Here is a 19027-nt window from a genome sequence, read left to right as displayed (position 1 = left end):
GTAATTGTAAACGATTCAACTCTGTAAAGGTATTGTTTAGCACTTAACATGTTCCAAGTGCTGTACAGGCATTATTCATCCTCACAATGGCCCTACGATAGAGTCAGCAATATGCAATTAATAATCTAATTTAGTTGTAATGAACATTGAGGAAAAATTCATGGTGTGGCTATCATTGTGCAGGGTTGGGAGATGGGGCCTTAGAGAACAAGCATGCAAGGCTGGGCACTTGACTGCATGGAGCTATCAGATAAAGTCAAGCTTAGGCCAGGTCTACACTGGACATTTAAAGTTGATTGTAGATATGCAATTCTAGCTATGGCAATTGCATAGCTAGAACCAACTTATCTACGGTCGACTTACCTGGTCATCCTCACAGAGGGTGGTTGATAGGAGAAATTCCCCCATTGATCTCCATTACTCTTCACAATATTGAGGAGTACAGGGGTCAACAGCTGACCTCAGATAGTTAGATTTTCATGTCCCCACTAGGTATGCAAAATCAAATCCAGGAAGATTGATCCTAACTAGTTCGATCATCCCTGTAGTGAAGACATACCCTTGGACTTTGATTGCCATTGTATTCATAATGTAATGTTCACATTAAATAATTCAGTTGTTAAGTACAAGCTTTTTGTCCCTTAATAAGAAGATCAATGGTCCCCATCCCCATACTTCCCCACTTCTGGCCCTACTTTATGCTGCTGTTGCCAGCCCTTAAAACGGGAGTAAAATCAGAACTCTCCCATTTGTATCTCACTCTTAATGCTGTTCCACACCCAATTATTCATACATCACTTTGGTTTCTCTTTTTAGATATAAAGGAATTGCTTTTTATTGTTATAAAATGTACAGGGAAACTGATTTTCTCTCTCCCGTTCTCCTTTCTGAATGTACTGCTTCATGGCAGCAATTCTGCATATCTTTTATACTAGCAGTTAGTAATGTCAAAAATTGCTGTGTTGGTTATTACATTGGAAATTATAGGGCTACGCAGAGTTCTGGAAGCTACTGATTACAATTTTGGTAGGTGTTGTCATTAGAAACTAGGGACTCAGTAAGCACTTCTCACTACTCTAGTCCAGTAATGTGAATGGCAAGTAACTGAACAATTACAGAACATTCTGATATATGGCCTGTGACAGAATGTTACGTTTCTGAGCATTGCCAGGAGATACAGAAACTTATTAATAGCAGAAACAGCAGGAGCAGCCCATAACAGGAGAGTGTAATATCTTAAACATTATACACTGCCTTTCATCAATTATGCCACAGCTTTTGACAGATACATACAGGAAACATCACTGGAGTGCACCGACCACTGGATGACAATTGTAGGAAAGGAAAATTTTCATGTAAGACACCTGGCTAGAAGTCCCTCTTCTGAGGAAAAGTATCATGAGGTTGTTAATGCAAACAAGGCCTGATAAACAGTCCATCTAGCATAATATCCTGTCTCTGGCAATGGCCAGTATCACATTCTTCAGAGGAAGGTGCAAGAATTACTGGATTAGGTAGGTGTAAGGTAATGGGTTCTCAATTTAAGGTCTCATGCTACTCCTTAAGAGATTGTTTTAAACCCTGAAGTATGAGATTTAGCAGGTCTTCCAAAATGCATATAAACACTAAATACAGGTTGAACCTCTCTAGTCTGGTACACTCTTGTCTGGCAACATCCATAATCCGCATGATTTTAGTTTAGTTACCCATACAACCCACTTATCATGGGTGTGCATAAGTTTCCTGTGGTCCCATAAAGTTTGTCTACAGCCAAAAATTCTGGCTCTCAGTGTTCTGTGCTGTTATTTAGCTGTAATTTCCCCCAAAGTATCTTCTAGGAGCCCTCTAAGTAATGGAAGTTTGGTAATTCTCTTAGACAATGTTGACCTCTGTGGTCCAGTAAATTCTCTCATTCAGCACCAATAAGGTCTCAGGGATGCCAGTTCAACCTGTTAAGAGCAAAAGCAAAGCCACAGTCATGGCTGTACTTAGAGGGTGGGCAATTCTGGGGGGCAATTACATGTGCACATCACATCAGAGAAAATGGATTAATGAACATATGGCCCTGACTTTGTACAATGCTATGCAATCCATGAAAATGCACTGCGCAATCTAGAGTCAAAGGTACAGTGCCATCTGAGGACTGGGTATGTCTTTGCTACTCATTGCTATGGGGAAAATGTGCACAACAAGGTTTTTTTCACTAAAGCTGCTCATGCTTCTTCCTCCCCCCCTCCCAAATACAGTCTATCTGCCCCCCAGAATTGCCCACCCTCTGGTCTACTTTAAGACTGCATACACAGATCTTTTTTGTCCTTAAATGTCATCCATGAGATTTGTGCAGTTACCTAAAAGCGAATTCGGGCCAGCAGCACCCTTAATAGGTCCTAGGCATTAAATATATTACAGCAGTTCCTCTGAAATGCTAATGCACATCATTAAAGAAATCAAGGGATGGTTACATGATACAACAGGATGACTAAATAGGGGCAAAGAGGTTGTGTCTGCACCTTAAAGGGATCATAAAGGCAGGGCAGATAAAGACATATTCTGGACACTGTTAGAAACCCCTGAATTAGTTTACATACAATGAGTTTTTGTATGTGTATATACTCATACAGACACACAGAAAGAATGGACAACGCTAAAGAACCTATTAAACAGAGCAAATGTATTGTGAATGCAAGAAAGTGGCAGCTCATTAAAATAGAACAAAAATTTGCAGACACTGAACATTTTGGTATGCAGCCAGTGGGGCTAACAGCCACCATGGGCCCCAGGGCAAAGTGGGAAGGACAGGGCCTAGGGCAGTCAGCTCTTAGCACTAATCAGACAACAATGCTCGGCCCCTCCTCACAGCTGCACAGCACATCAGAGCAGTGCTGCCGTGGCATGTTGAAGGGACACGGAGCTCCGGCCACTACCACTGCCAAAGTGGCAGCAGCGGAACACTGGGCCTCAGTGCAACTACCCTCTTTGCCCCCCTTGGTCATTGGGCCTGTGTGCAGCATTCCCCCTCTGTTAGTGTACTCTCATCGCTGGGTGTGTGACCTGATGCAGTACGTACCTGTAGAGACAGCTGCTTACTGGTGTTTGACACACCACTTCCAAATCATGCCAAGGCCAGAGGCGTAGGGCTATATTCATGGAGTTCTTTTTCTGGCATATCTTATTTTAGTTTGTGAGTCCTCAGCAGCGTGGAAAATAGAGGGACATTACCTCAGGCTATTGCCAGGCATTTATCGGGTTCATTTTACATTTGTTGGAGTGGCTAAAAACGCCCCCCATGGCCCCCAAAAGAGAGTGCTCGTCCTTTGAGCACACACTCTTGTTCCTTGCAATGCTGTCTTTTCCCTCTTTGATTTCATTTTCCCTCTTCCCTTTGGCCTCACATTTTTCTTTCTGTCTCAAAGCGTAAAAGCAATTCTGTTTCTCCTAGTTTCACTTTGTCTTTTACGAAAAAAACAAACAAATAAAACAGTGACTTGGCAGCTGTCTTCATATGTGTTGTCCTTTGCTTGCCTGCAGCTCCCATTCAGCCTGAAAATGGGGAATCATGTCTCCTGTGTCTCTTTTCTTCACCACCAATTAAGGTCTCTCCAGGATCTCTCCAGGCAGACGGATATTCCTTATGGCACTGTCTTGGACTCTGCAGTATATGAGCATGTTCGAGTGAAGGGGATGAATCCTTTTGAGAGGGACAGCATGTATTCCCAAATGTGGCGAATGATTAACAGAAGTAACGGCTCAGAGAACAATGTGCTGGAATCACCAGCAGGCATTCAGAAGGTATGAGGCATGGTTTACGTTTCCCTTGACAATTGGAGATGCTCTATTGCAGTACTGGATTTATTCAATTGTTTTTAACATATGGAGCTGCATTTGGACATAAAATAATGATCTTCCTTCTTCAATTTATCCGTGGGTTTTATGTGGCTCGTGGCTCATGGCTCCAGCACAAATGGTTGGGCATTCTCAGCTCAGTTCCTTATGTAAGTCCAAAAAACAGTTGCTCTGAAAACAATTGAGGATTTAGAGACATGAAAGAAAGATACATTTGTCAGGTTCCAAAATGAGGGCAGGATCACAACAGAAGACATTGTGGTATACTTTACAAAGTGCTTACTGCAGGTTTGAACACAAAACACGGATTTGTTTTGAGACTTCTGACTCTGAAAACTTAATCCTTCAGCCATGATTATGAATCCTGTGTTTTGCAGAAATCAGGCAGAAAAGCATGACCTTGTTTTAAAAAACTGCATAGGAATCTTTTCAAATTAATTTGTTATGTGAAAACAAAATTATGGAAAAATTTGTTTATCAAGTGAGTTCTTAAAGTCAAGTAAACAGGACATTTATTATCCATTAAATAGCAGAGAATAAGATTGTGAATGTTTTCTTCAGTGACTTCAATGGGAATTGCATCTGTGTTAATGAGAACAAAAGAAAATTTATCACTCTGATAACATCTCCAGATTAAAAAATTGAAAATGGTTCTATAAAATAGGGCCCTGAGATTTCAGTATGTTTTATTATTTTAGCAAGGCCCTATTTTATACAGTTCATTTAAATGTGAAGATGGGGAGAATTAATTATAATAGAAAATTGAATTGTTGCATGTTTAGATTTTTTTTTAACTCTGTCAAAAGCCAGTCAAGCCTCCTAACATATCTTACACATCCACGGTGTTGCGACAGTTGATTACACATAAAGGAAAGGGTCTTTTTAACAAAAAAAAAAAAAAAAAAAAAAGGGATGAAGCCATTTCCTACCGGTAAAGGGGATGACTGCTACGGCATGCCCCAAGGCAAGGTAGGAGAGGGTCCCAGAAGGGGAGTGACCAACAAGCACAGTGCCAGGGCCTAGAACATTCACCCTTAGTGCTTCCTGGACCGTGGTGCTGGGCCCCCTCCTCTCAGAGGCCTGAAGAGCAGCAGAACAGTGCTGCTCACGGTATTTCAAAGGGGCCTGGAGCTCCAGCTGCTGCCAAAGTAGCAGTGGCAGTGGCTGGAGCTCTGAGCCCCTTTGAAATACTTTGCCCCCCTCTGTTGGTGACCTGCCCACTGGTGACCTCGTAAGAATAAAGGAGCTGCAAGAGAATAAAAACCATTTGTGAGTTTTATAAAAAAACTGATTCTGCCCACAGCCATTATAGTTTGGATCAATTTCCCAACACCAAGAGGGGGAGGGGTAGAAGAGCTCGGGGAAGTGCAGTTGTGAAACCTTGTTCAAATGTGTCATAAGCTGACCCATGTTTGAAGTCTACATTTCAGAAGTGCCTGAGAACAGACCACCTGCAGATTGACTGGCCAAGGGAAAAGGCATTTTTGAGAAAATATGTTTTGGTCCAGTTTGTAAGGTGCTTATAAAACTGCAAAGCTCCTTTGGAAAAAAATCCATCATTCTAGCTCACCTGCTAAAGCTATACTGTGAGTTTCATGGCAATCAGAAACCAGAACACAAAAAACAAAGCTGTGTGTGTTGATAAATGCGCTTTAGCTAAGGAAAGCAACCAGTGTATTACCCTGGAAGGCAATTCCAGATTATGCTCTTTCAGTTCTAATTCCTGAAGACAGGGCATTCACTGTCTTTAAATTGACATAAACAGCAATGTCTTAGTTTTTTAATTTCCCATAGTTTTGCTTTCCAGGAATAAGCAATTGCAAGCTATGGTATCAAAGAGCTAAGCTTAGCAAAGCAGCAATCAGCCAACTCCCTCTCTTTTTCCAAATAACTGCAAGACCATTTCTAATGAACATACCCTTTCATCCATTCCTGGATATGCATGCCCGAGCGCTCCTCCTCTCTCCACCCCATCCCACCCCACACATCTCACAGGAAGAAATGCCACAGTCAGCGAGCATGAAAAAGAGGGAGAGGGGGAGAGAGAGAGAGAGGTTGCTGCTCAGACAGATGTTGAATAGAAGGCTCTTTAAAGACTGTATCTGGCCTGGCCAGGAGGAAATATCCCTCTGTAAAGAATTGGAAACTCTGCCTTTGCAAGATCTGTTTGAATCTTTCATCTTCACTTGGATGATAAATGTGGTGTTATGTACCAGCCCTGTGTACAGAAAAAAATCAGGATAAAAATGTCACTGATGAGGCAGGGGTTGATCTCCGTAAAATAACTCTAAGGCTATGTCTACACGGAGGCTTTTCCTGACAAAACTGGGCTTTTGCCAGAAAAACTGCAGAGCATCATCATGCAAAATGCACTTTGTTGACATTTTATTAAGAAAACCCAGCACATCCGTTGGCAGCATTATACCTCTGTGTTCACGTATAATGCGGCTCTAGACAGTGAACACAAAACAGCTGTGTAAATGTTCCGGGGCCCTTTTGTCAACAGACAGGCCTTCCAGTTCACCAGGCAGCTCTGTTTACAGAGCTTCCAGTCAGCCATTCTGTCGAGATAGGACTGGGCAGTCTGCTGCTCTCTGTTGACAGAGCAGCTTGCTCTTTTGATCTGCTTTTATATGTAGGCACAATCTGTCGATAGAAGTTTTTCTGGGAAATACTTTTCAACAGTGACTTCTGTCGACAGAGGCTTCTCATGTACACGTAGCCTAAACTGAAAGCGTGCGAGTATTTCAGAGGAAGGATTTCAAGGATCCATTTGGCCCATTTATGTGTACTCTATGTACTCATTCCAAACCTTGAAGAACAACTGACAAACAAACCAGACTAATTTTGGGTCTTATTTTGTGCTTCACTCTAATCGTGCCATTAATTGGTGCTAAGTCATGACTCAACTAGAAAAGAAGGACATAAGCCAACATGGACAGCTTGCCAAACAACTGTTCTTGGACAGCTGCTAAAAATTAATAAATAAAACAAGACAGATGCAGAAAAATGAGTTTCCACTGAGCCATCTAGTGTCCAGACACTGTGACTGTAAGGCTGTGTATGGGGATTATAGTCTGTGTGTTGCAAATGAGTGTACCAAACATCCTTTGCTTTAACTACACTCCCTTGCTGCTTACTGTCCAAGGTAAATTAGATGTGCAGGCAGCCATTGCAAGTGAAATCATTTGGACAGCAGAAGTACAGTGGATGTTTAATAGGACACTGACAAAACCTTTTTCATACAGTTTAAAATCCTTTTAATTTTTCTCCCTTTTTCACACTAACTATTGTTCAGGAACTTTTATTGTGAAAAATGTAATACTGTGCAGACATATTCAGTGCTGACTGACATCACCTGCATCCCGTTTACATCCGTGGGATGGCATGGACTATACATCAGCAATTTCAGTGGAAACGGTACTTGTGCCTCCCTCTACCATGTAGCCTGGTGGAGGGGAAGAAATGGCAGAGAGAAACCAGTCAGACTTCACCTGACAGAAGCAGAAACATCCAAAGAAGGGACCACTGGACAGTGAGGGTATGTCTACACTGCAGTTAAACACTGTGGTCGGCTCATTTCAGCTGGAAAGGCTCCAGCTCTGGGGCTGTTCAAATGTGGCATAGATTCCCTCCCTCCTTTTAGAATCGTAGATCCTGGGCTCCGGTCTTGGGCGAGACTGGTGAGCCGAAATCAGCTGACAAGGGCCAGCCCTGGTGCTTAGATTCAGTGTAGACATATCCCAAGTGAGTGTTGTAGCATTTTGTCTGGACTTTGTGTTCCCTATGCTGGTGGTCTGTTTGTTCCAACCCTCTTCTCCTCCTTCACAGTCTCTTCAGCTGACTTCATTCCTCACCTTCACATATTATCCTCTTCCTCCCTTATCCTATCTTTCTCATTCCTCTACCCTTACTTTGTCTTTCCATTTAGCTGATCCCTTCCTAAGTAACTCCATCCTCCCCCACAAAAATATGGAAATTAACCTCTGTTTGCTACCATTGCATTGTCCACTATGCTGCTGTGCTCCATCCTTTTCCCAACTCTTTTTCTTTCTTGTCTGTTTAGATCATAAACTCTTCTATTAATTTGTGTTTGTACAGTACCTAGCACAATGGATACCTATGCTTGCTTGGCTGTTAGACACTACCTTAGCAAACATGATTGCTACTAACAATAATCTGTGTATGAGAACACAATTTAAGACCTATGACAATATTTCTTTAGCTCTGCTTGCATCAGTAAAGATGCAACTTTGGTATAACTTTGAGTGGCTGAAGTAGAGGCAGGGGAGAAGTTGAGATGGAAACATGAGGCTTTTAAAAATGTCTGGGTTTTGACATGTCCTGGTTCTCATTTCCACCCATAAATCAGGTTAAGAGATATATACATACACTCATTCCCTCTCCATCCACAGCACCTGACTCTTTCAAGTGTCGTTAAAGGATAGCTGGGTAGATTGACCTTGAATAGAGTATACTGAGTTTGATCATTCAAAATATGTGGATTCCTCAGAATCATAGGCACCTGAAATATTTTCTTGTCTCCCATCACTTACTGTTTCCCTCTCCTTCAGAAAATGAAAACAATCGAAGTCATGGAAATAACCAGGTTTTTTTCAAACTACTCTGCCATATTAGAAGGAAAGGAAGGTGGCTGTATTTCTGTATTTGTTTTGGATTATTCTAGAGAATATTTCCTTCTATCTCTATTTTCTAATTTTCTTAAATACTCTGGCTACGGCTACACTAGAGAGTTTTGTTGGCAAAACGTCTGGAGCATCTACACACAAAATGAGTTTTGTTGACGGTCTGTCAACAAAACTTGGCACTTTCTCTGACAGCATTCTGCCTCTCTTTGAAAAGGAAAAACACCTTTGTCGACAGTTTCTGTCGACAAAAAAGCAGTGTAGACAGTCAGGGGAGCCTCTATTGACAGACAGGGCTTCCGGTTCACCAGGCAGCCCTGTTCGCTGAGCTTCCTGTTGGCCATTCTGTCAAAAGAGTGGCCACACAGACTGGCTGCTCTCTGTCGACAGAGCAGATTGCTCTTTTGATGTGCTTCTGTGTTGGACATGATCTGTTGACAGAAGTTTTGCTGGAAGACCTCTTCCGACAGTAACTTCTATCAACTGATGGCTGTATTATAGCCATAGCCTCTGTGTATCCAATTTTTCCCCTTTTTTGCTCGGCTTATGAAATATGTATCTTAGTCATTCAAAAGAATCTACATTTTCATAGCACTGATTTGCTGTGAGAGGATTTACCAGGACCAAAGGCATGCTTGCTTAAACGTTCATTGAGGTCTCAAAGAAAAATCATTTAGACTTAAGAGTATCACATTACATGCCACTTTATGTCTTCTTAAAAAGCATATTACCCTATTTAATCCTTTACAAGCACCACAGGCTTTCCCACCCTTGGACCTTTTCCTGTTTAAAATATAATGGAGCACTTCCAGTGTGCCTTTGCCTGCTCTTTGATCCCTTGAGAATAATGGTGCCTAACACCATACCCTCCCCACCTTGTTCCTCCATACATGATATCCTAGCCTATGGCATATGCATTTTCCTCAGCAATGTGAAGTGAAAAATTCCGTCCCAAAGTTGCATTGGCAGAATCATAATGCATTTGATACCTTCATGCATTTGTCAGTATACAAAATATTTAGCCTGTAGGAAGCTTGTGAATTATTAAGTGAAATAATGCTTGTGCTCTGTGCAATAAAAGAACCTTGTCTAAGCTTCTCAAGTAGAGCACATTAATATTCTCTCTCTTAACCACATACAGAGAGACACCATAGTAGAAAAAGTTTGTCCCTGACTTGTTGCTTCTCTGTGGTGATTGCTCTTGTTGAGCATTCTCTTTAGAGTGCATCTACGCTGTAGTTAGAGCCAATATGTCGAAGCCAGGGGTCAGCAACCTTTCCAAGGCGGAGTGCTGAAATTTCACCTTTGACCTCTATGTACAGTCTGAGTGCCAGTGGCAGTTTTTAAAGTCACTAATAGCTACTTTCAACAGCTTAATTAATAAATAAATGAAGATGCCGAGCTTTCCCATTTATGTGGTGGTTGGTAGCATTAGCTGGTCTTTTGTTAATCCACAGACAACATGGCTTTGAGCAGGCTCCCAACTGCATTGGGGAGGAGGGGCAGGGCTCAGCTCATGCCTTGTGTGGCAGTGAAGATCAGTTTTCTTGCCACCCTTGCTGCCTCTGCCAGTGGTTGCTGACCCCAGTCTAAGCTAAGATTACTCTCAGGAAAAAGATGATTGTCCACAGAGGTCAGGGAACTGTGCCACAGCCACACTGGCAGCAGCTAGACTCAATAATAGTCATTACTAATGTCTTTTCAACAGTAACATGGGCAGGAAAAACTCTACATCTTCTTATGCGGCCAGAAACCTTTCTGAATCTAGTGACTGTCCCATTCCATTTCTGACTTCTGGTATGGTAATCAAATTAAAAAGCCCTGGTAACACATGTTGGCCCACAGAACAATGCTGTGAGCAGCTGGGTATTAGCTATAGTTGAAGTTGATAAATTAGAAGATACTGAAAAGAAAAAATTCAGGGGAGATAAAAGGTGTTGTGTGCCACAATCTCAGAGAGCTGGGTTTGACTGTGAATTCACCATTTCCATACTTTAAGCTAGCAGTATCTAGAGAGTGAATGTGTTGCATGTTTGGAGATCGATGAGAGCATTGTCCTTGCTGTTACTTAGACAAGTTAGATGTCTTCAAGTCACCTGGACCTAATGAAATGCATCCTAAAACACTCAAGGAGATGAGCCATTAGTAATTAACTTTGAACAGTCAAGGAAAATGGGAGAGATTTCAGAAGACTGGGAAAAGGACAAATATAGTGCCCATGTATAAAAAGAGAAATAAGGACAACCTGGGGAATCACAGACCTGTCCCATTAATTTCTATGCCAGGAAATGTAATGGAACAAATAATTAAGAAAACAATTTGCAAATATCTAAAAGATATTATTCAACATCTTTATTAATGACCTGGATGAGGGACTGGATTGCACCCTCAGCAAGTTTGTGGGTGACACAAAACTAGGAGGAGAAGTAAATAAGTTGGAGAGTAGAGAGAGAATACAGAGTGACCTGGATAAATTGGAGGATTGGGCCAAAAGAAATATGATGCTGTTCAACAAGAAGTATAGAGTTCTGCATCTGGGGTGGAAGAATTCCAAGCATTGCTATAGGCTGGGGACTGATGGGCTCAGCATCAGTACTATGGAGAGAGACCTAGGGTTTATGGTGGATGAAAGGCTGGATATGAGTAAACAGTGTGCCCTTGCAGCAAAGAAGGCTAACGGCATACTAGGGTGCATTAGGAGGAGCATTTCAAGCAGATCTAGAGAAATGGTTGTTCCCCTCTATTCGCCACTGGTGAGGCCACATCTGGGATATTCTGTCAAGTTTTGGGTCCCCAGTATAAAAAGGATGTGGATTTGCTGGAGCAGGTTCAGCAGAAGGCAACAAAAATGATTAAGGCTCTGGAGCACAAGACCTATGAGGATAGGCTGAGGGAATTGGGCTTGTTTAGTTTACAGAAGAGAAGACTTGGGGGTGATTTAATAGCAACCTTCAACTTCCTGAAGGGGAGCTCTAAAGAGGACGGTGAGAAACTGTTCTCTGTGGTGTCAGATGGCAGAACAAAGACTAATGGTCTGAAGTTGAAGAGGGAGAGGTGTAGGTTAGATATTATTGCCTAGAGAGGTAGTGGATTCTCCATCCCTCGAGGTTTTTAAGTCCCAGCTTGACAAGGTCCTGGCTGGGATGACTTAGTGGGGGTTGATCCTGCTTGAAGCAGGGGGCTGGACTAGATGACCTCCTGAGGTCCCTTCCAGCCCTATGATTCTATGATAATAAGGTGGTAGGTAAAATCATGGATTTGTCAAGAACAAATCATGTTGAAGAACCCAATGGCTTTCTCTGACAGGGTAACACGGTGGATAAGAGGGCAGTGGTAGATGTGGCATATTTAGATATTTGGTACAGTCTTGCATGGACTTATCATTAACTACTTAGAAATACAATCTAGATGTAGCTATATTGTAAGGTGGTTGGATAATTGGTTGGATAACCATTCTCAGAGATTAGTTATTCAAAGTTCACAGTCACTCTGGAAGGAATAACAAGCAGGGTTCCACAGGCATCAGTTCTGGGTCTGGTACTGTTCAATATTTTCATAAATGATTTAGACAATGGCATAGAGAGTATACATCTGTAGACTAAATGAGCCCAAAGCCCTCAGCTTCTCTTCCTAAGTCATGTGCTCCAGCCCCCAATCATTTTTTGCTCTCCACTGAACTCTCTCTCAGAACCAGCCCTGGAGGCAGTCTGCTTGATACCGATTGCCAACCAGACATTAATCCATTGACTACAACCCACTGAGCATGATGATCTAGCCAGCTTTCTATCCACTTACAGTCCATTTATCCAATCAATACTACTTTAACTTGCTGGCAAGAATACTGTGGGAGACTGTTTCAGAATCTTCTCTAAAGACAAGATCTATCACGTCCACCACCTTACCTGCATCCACAGAGACAGTTACTTCGTCACAGAAGACAATCAGGTTAGTCAGACATGACTTGTCCTTGGTGAATCTATATTGACTATTCCTGATCACTTTCCTCTCTTCAAAATGCTTCAGAATGGATTCCTGGTGGTTTGAGCTGATTTTTCTCTGAGTGTTTGGCTCTATTCAAACAGAGCTGCAGTCAAATCTTGGAAGACGTGAGACTAAACATAAGTGATCTCTCTCTGGCTTTCTCTCTCTCACTAACCCCATCCTTAATCCCATTTACCTCTCAAACTATCATACCATCTCCCATCTCCCCTTCACCTCTAAGCTTATTGAATATGTTGTCTTCAAGCATTGTCTGGAGTGGAACAGCATCCTTTAGAGAAACAGAGAAACTCATCACAGAATGTCCTAGAGTCTTCTGGTTATGGTATTCCCCTGAAATGCTGGAGATTTAGGTTCAAGTGTCTGCTTCAAATCAGGCAGACTAGGGATTAAAAACAAGTCTCCCACAGTCCTGCCCTTTATATGAGAAAAACTTCTAAAGTTGATTTTTAAGTTTCCGAAAGACTAAACAAAATTAGTGTCTGTTTCAATGGACCTGACAAGTGTTTTGTTACTGTAATTTGGGGCTACAACCCACTCAGCCTGTATCCCATCTTAAAGAGTGTATTTGTTGTCAACATTAGAATCAGGTGTGACTGTAAATGTGCAGAAATCAAACTCAAAAGATCTTTTATTGCTAGTATTGTTTGCATTGGCCCACAAATACCACAAACATCATCAGAGCTCCATCTTTTTAGGTGTACAAATGCACAGGAGGAAACTGTTCTGCCCCCAAAGATCTCATTATCTAATTTGTGTGTTTCTGTTGAGACAGCGCTGTGATAATGTGCCACAAGAGGCAGAGTTCTTAGTGTTTTGTAATCAATAAATGCATTTATTATACATGAACAAATTAGACATGGAGCGTGAAAGAAAAAAAACAGTTCTCAAGAGCAGTGTTATGAACCAGTTTGACAATAAACTATTGGCTTGAATAAAGAGCACCAAAAAGATGTTTCCTTTGGACTAAGCATATTGGAGGCAAAACAGGAGATCTGCTGTAGGTTCATTATCAGTAAGAAAGTAGCCATGCTGTTCCTCCTGCTTATGTCAATTCGAGCTGTAGAAAGAGGACAGACATTCCATGTCGTGTTGTGCTCAGAAATTTAATAACAGTGTAGTTTTGTATGGTGTCAGTTGCCGGGCTGACGTTGCCGCTGGGATAACCCTGATGGTAACGCTGCCCATTTCAACAGAAGCTTATTATGTAGATACAATAACAGAACAGCTCTTGAAATGCTTTCATATAATCAACACTACTTTTTCAAACCCATAGATCTGCCTTATAAATTCTTTAGCAGCTATTAAAAATCTGCGTATGCTGTGACTGCACTCCCACACAACCTTAAATATTGCAGAGTCTCACAAAAATACATTAAACCCATATTAAATGTGTGACAAAGTATGGAAATTTGCAATTAACAGGGAAATGTGCTTCATGCTTTGTGATGCTGGTACCACGGTGTACAGGGACTTAAGCATGAATTTCTTGTATTAAGGCTCCACGTTTACTGGGATTCTGGGGGGCACATATGTAATCTCATATTCTCGAACAGATTGCAGGGTAGAGCTTACAGCTCTACTATTCTTGACTGCTGCACTTTATTAAGCCTTGTTGTCTTCAAGGAGCTAGTGTTTAACTGCATCCTATTAGGTGGTCATGCACTTTCATCCAGTGAGTTTTGAAATGAACACCTTACAAGTCACATAATCCCCTTGGCCTAAAATATTGCTTCTCAATAAACTACAATTACTCAAGGTACACCTGAATGACCAAATAGCTGACTGTCCAGTAATAAGATGGAGAGACTCTCTCACCTCCTCCAGGGATGAAAAGCATTTGTTAGGTAGGGCCATGGCGGGTGAGTAGAGTGATCTTTTCATTAAAATATTTTATGTATTTTTCTACATCCTTTTTCCTTGGGTGCATTTTTACATGGAATGGTGTGTGGGGGAAGCAGGGCTGGACTTTGGCATATGTTTTGACCAGTGTTCCCTATAAGCTGAGCACTTGGGCCACTGCCCAGGAGATATTTGTGTGCCACTCAACTGTCTAGCAGAACCTCCACAGTGTCCCACAGTGGGTAGTTCATGTTTCTATGGGTGGTGCACATATGTGCTTGCCTCGGTGCACATAATAAAATTTATTCTGCCCATGGATGGAAAAAATTAGTGGGAACAGTAGTTTTGACCCCACTTTTCTTTTTTGTCATCCTCAACATAAAAAGAATTTGCCAAGTGCTCCCTCTTCTTATCTGATCTGGGAGACTTTCTCCCTGTTTCCTAAGTCTTGGCAGAGCTATCAAAACTTTCAGCCCCATGTCTGAAGGAATTTGTCCATTTCTGGAGGGAAGCTTTGTATTTTGTTTCCTGTTTTGATTCGTCTCTCCAGACCGTCCCACTTTTTCCTTCTGCTCTGCTGGCAATATAGAGAAGCTTCCATGGCTTACCCATTCCTCCCCCAGTGTCCCTCCAGTGAGCAGGTGTCCTTGCTGCACCTGACAGACATCGTCAGAGTGAGCAACTGAGGAGATGAGAATTACAGGAAAGCCAAGTCACTTGCAGGGGTTACGTTCCAGAGAAGGCTGTGAATGGCAAAACCCATCAATATCGGAAGGTGTGTGGTGGGGGGGTGATTATGACACAAAAACAACACACTGCCTGCAAAGAACATTTTATTGCTTATGGTTTACCAATCAACAAGCAAGTTTAAGTGAATTAAGAACTAAACTGGAATACAAAAGTAATTCAATCAACTTCAACTTTAGTCACCCCAAAGAGTTCTTTGATCTTGCTTCCAGGGAATCTTATTGTTCCTCTGGAAGGGAAGAGCTAACAGAGGTGGATTCACAAAGGAACATTGTGATGGCAAGCTGTTTAGTCCTGCCCTTTAATTTTTTTTTTTTAACATTTCCTGGTATGGCAGCATTGCAGCAAAACTGTCCCTTGTGTTTTGCTTCTTGTTTTTAATATATTGCACAGTAGATTTGTTAATGCAATTTAGCTACTGAGGCATCAGTGTGACCAGTTGACACCTTGTCTAGTTATTTGACTTCCTGGCTCACAGTCATACCTTTTTTTCACCCTCTTAGCCTGTTGAACACTATCTGCATCACTTGCTTTTCTTTTTGCTGCCATAATTAAGGCTTGGTGCTCCCTTAGTGGCCTTAGTGTGGTTGTCAGGAAGCTGTGAGAAAGTGAGAGCATGTTGAATCACGTGCTTGGGATGGGCCAGCATAGCACGGCACAGCACAACGGGGCATGGCAAACTGCAAGTACATGAAACCATGAACTGCAAGTCCAAAAGTGGCAAGGCCTTCCTGTACTGTGTATCTACTTCCTTCTGGTCCTTCTTACCTCCTATTGCAACATGCCCTCCTCCCTCCGTCCCCCAACCACACTCTCTTCTCTTCTCATTCCATTTTCCTTGCTTGCTGTTATCTTTTATTGCTTTTTCTCAGTGCATGCATCTTCCATTGTCTTTGTGGTCTTCTCTCATTTGCTTTTCTCACCCCTCCATTGCTTATGCTGTGAATAAATCTACATGTCTTCGCAGCGAAATAGTGTGCATTTCACTTCGCAGCTTAATTTAACTTACCAAAATCGTGACTTCGTTTTGAAAGCACAATACACTGGACTAGTGGCAGGGAGAACAGGATATCTGGTGAGTGATTAGTGGTTACAGATAGGGGAACATAATGTTAGACAATCCTATTCTAGGTAGGAGATTTAGTAGCTATGTATTAGTGCCCTTGCTTTATTGTTTCCAATTGCAATTCAATGTATTGTAATGCATTAACAAACGCAAATGGTGGGATCTATAGAAAGCTCATTTTAAAAATTCAGATGGAAAACAGAACAAAGATTGGATTGAAATAGTAAGCATTACATTGATATATAATCTAGCTCTGAACTTTGGCCTGAATTCTGAGATTACGAGGAGAGAATGCCAAGATTAAAACTAAAGGTAGTAAAAAATCTTGCTTCATATAATGACGTATATTGTGGAGCTGGAATAACTATTATTCATAAAATTACTTTGGCATCTCTGAATAATTTTTCTTAAAGGTTTTGTTGATTAGAGATTAGTTCTGGTGCTTCACTTGGACAGAGTAGAGACCACCGAATACATTATGTATCTCCACGATGTAATACTCTGAGCCATATTTGGCATGTTACAGGACAGGATGACTGGTTAGGAATATAGCTGTTTGTTGAGGCCATCCAGCCATTGTGTTTTAGATCTTCTGGGGAGAGGTGGGGGAGTCTTTTCACTGAGTCAAAATTGAAGATGGTTCTTGCGGAAACATTTGTCGTCCCTTGAAGCAGATAACCATGCCACCTCAGAGTACAGGACCAGGTTACTTAGCAAATGGATTTCTTCATTGGAGTTGAATTTGTACTACTTGATATTCTTGATCATTTGAAGATTCTTCATCTGACTAGTATAAGATATCAGCAAATGCAGTATTACAAAATATAGTAATTATACACAGGTCTCCCTTTTAGCATATTTTCCCATGGAAAACTTTCCAGCCTCGCAGAAGAGTGGTTTTAGATAAGAAAGCTCACTGCAGAGGACCTGACCCAGTAAAATAATAACCATAGTCACAGAAATCAACAGACAGCACATGCAAATCTCAACTGGAAACTAGAAACTAAGAGATTAGGTAAGCAAAATCAGCCCTCTTAGCTACCAATATCAATAACCAAGTTCCAAAGCATCAAAAAAGTGTAATAATTTAAATCAGTGTTTGAGCCATTGCAACCTGAAATAATGGCACTAAAAGAACATCCATGGAAAAAGTCTATTCAGTCAACTATCAGTCTAATTCAAGGGGCTGACAGCCTCTGCAGGCTCCTGGTCAAAGTGAGGGGTATTTTCCTGTGGCCAGCACCAAACTGCTATGAATTATTGGGCCCATTTCCCACATAGAAGGAGAAGCATGCTTTGCAAATATTTTCATTTTCAACAAAATCATTAAAAAAATTCCCAATTAATTCTAGCTGAAACACATTGGCTATGCAGTGGGATGGAACCTCACGCTTCTACAACCAGTGTTTTGTTACCTTACACATTACAAAGACAGCTTCCTCATCTTTGAGATTCATAATGACCTCAGAAAAGTCACTTAATTTACACTTGCAGTAAGTAATTTTCTCTCCTTCCTCCTCCCCCACCTTTGCCCCGCTTCCGTCCTATGTATCTGATTTGTCAGATTTCATTTCAGTTTTTGTCCGTATCTCTCTGTTACATAATCGTGATGTCAGTTCACTTTCAGCACCATTTCCAGTACAGCACTGTCTCCATATCTGAAGAAGTGGGTCTGCCCCACAAAAGCTCATCTTAATAAATTAAATAATAAATTATTTTGTTAGTCTTTAAAGTGCTACATGACTGCTTTTTGTTTGTTAGGATACAGACTAACACAGCTGCCCCTCTGCTCCTATGGGAAGTAAAGGAGGGCCTTTTATTCTTCACTGTCCCTCTTGCACTTTTCACCAACAGTGAATTCCTTTAAAAAAAGGAGATATGACTGCCTTATACCGTATCTTAAGAAGTCCTCATTACACAATTACTTTCTATAAAGATCTTGAGCTATAGTGTGGATTCAAGAAGCTGATGAGAGATCTTACAAGAGTTTTTGTTAGGAGATGTAGACAGAATGAACTTTCCAACTATCTGGTTAGATATTCCTCAGTACTGGTAGAACATTTGGTAAGATAGTTTGTAATACTGTTGGCTTAGTTTTTGTAACGTATAATCATAGAATGATTGAAATTTAGGACTGGAAGGGACCTCAAGAGGTCATCCGATCTTGCCCCCTCTACAGAAGCTAAAATTCTTCTTTTTGAATAAGCAGTGGTTCCTCTGTGTTAAAAGCATAAACATAAAGCTCTTTCTTCCTCTTTTGCATTTTAGTCTCTTTAGTTAAATTGTCAGCCATTTGTGTCCCTTTGTATTAGGATCGGACAGCATAATTGTCTAGTGTTGAAAATATGTCTTCAATAAATCAGTTTCTTTTTGGTAACCAAGAAACTATGGCAAGGGGATGTTCCAGGAAGCAAAATGTTCCAGGAAGCACTTTACCCAGGTTGCAATCACATTTCATTCTTCTATCAGAATGCATAAGAAATCGGTCTAGACTATGGTTTCCCAAACTGGGGGACATGTCCCCCGGGGGGGGGGGTGAAGAAATCCGGGGGGGGCACTAGGTGATCCAGCCCCGCCCCCGCAATTATTCCCCCCACCTGAAGAAAGATCTGGCCTTTGCTTCTGGCTCTCAGCCCCTGCCATTTTATGTGGGTGATCCAGTACAGCTGCTATAAAAAGCAGACAGCTGGCAAAAACCCATGTGAAGCTGGCTGCCTTCTGCAAGTGAGAGTGAGTATGGGTTATCGGGGAGGAGGCGGAGGAGGAGGATGGGGTTAGATGGGAGGCTGGAGGTGTCTGGCTTTGTAGGAGGGCAGGGGAGGGGCTCAGGTGGCTCGCAGGGTTTGCAGGGCTCAGCTGGCCAGCCAGCTTGTGAGACTTGTGG

At 41.7% G+C, this 19027-nt stretch overlaps 1 protein-coding gene across 3 annotated transcripts in view; it reads left to right on the top strand.

The window, feature by feature from the left end:
* The window catches only part of GRID2 (glutamate ionotropic receptor delta type subunit 2), a 1071343-nt gene that overhangs the window by 904463 nt on the left and 147853 nt on the right, over nucleotides 1–19027 (top strand). For all 3 annotated transcript variants that reach the window (XM_074993599.1, XM_074993598.1, XM_074993600.1), the window contains exon 13: nucleotides 3594–3789. In XM_074993599.1, coding sequence (XP_074849700.1) covers nucleotides 3594–3789 — 196 coding nt within the window. The remainder of the gene's footprint in view (nucleotides 1–3593; nucleotides 3790–19027) is intronic.

The sequence above is a fragment of the Carettochelys insculpta genome, chromosome 4, assembly GCF_033958435.1.
Source record: "Carettochelys insculpta isolate YL-2023 chromosome 4, ASM3395843v1, whole genome shotgun sequence".
NCBI lineage: Eukaryota > Metazoa > Chordata > Testudines > Carettochelyidae > Carettochelys > Carettochelys insculpta.
The sequence above is the reverse complement of the archived record's forward strand: the minus strand, read 5'-3'. Positions and strand labels throughout refer to the sequence as shown.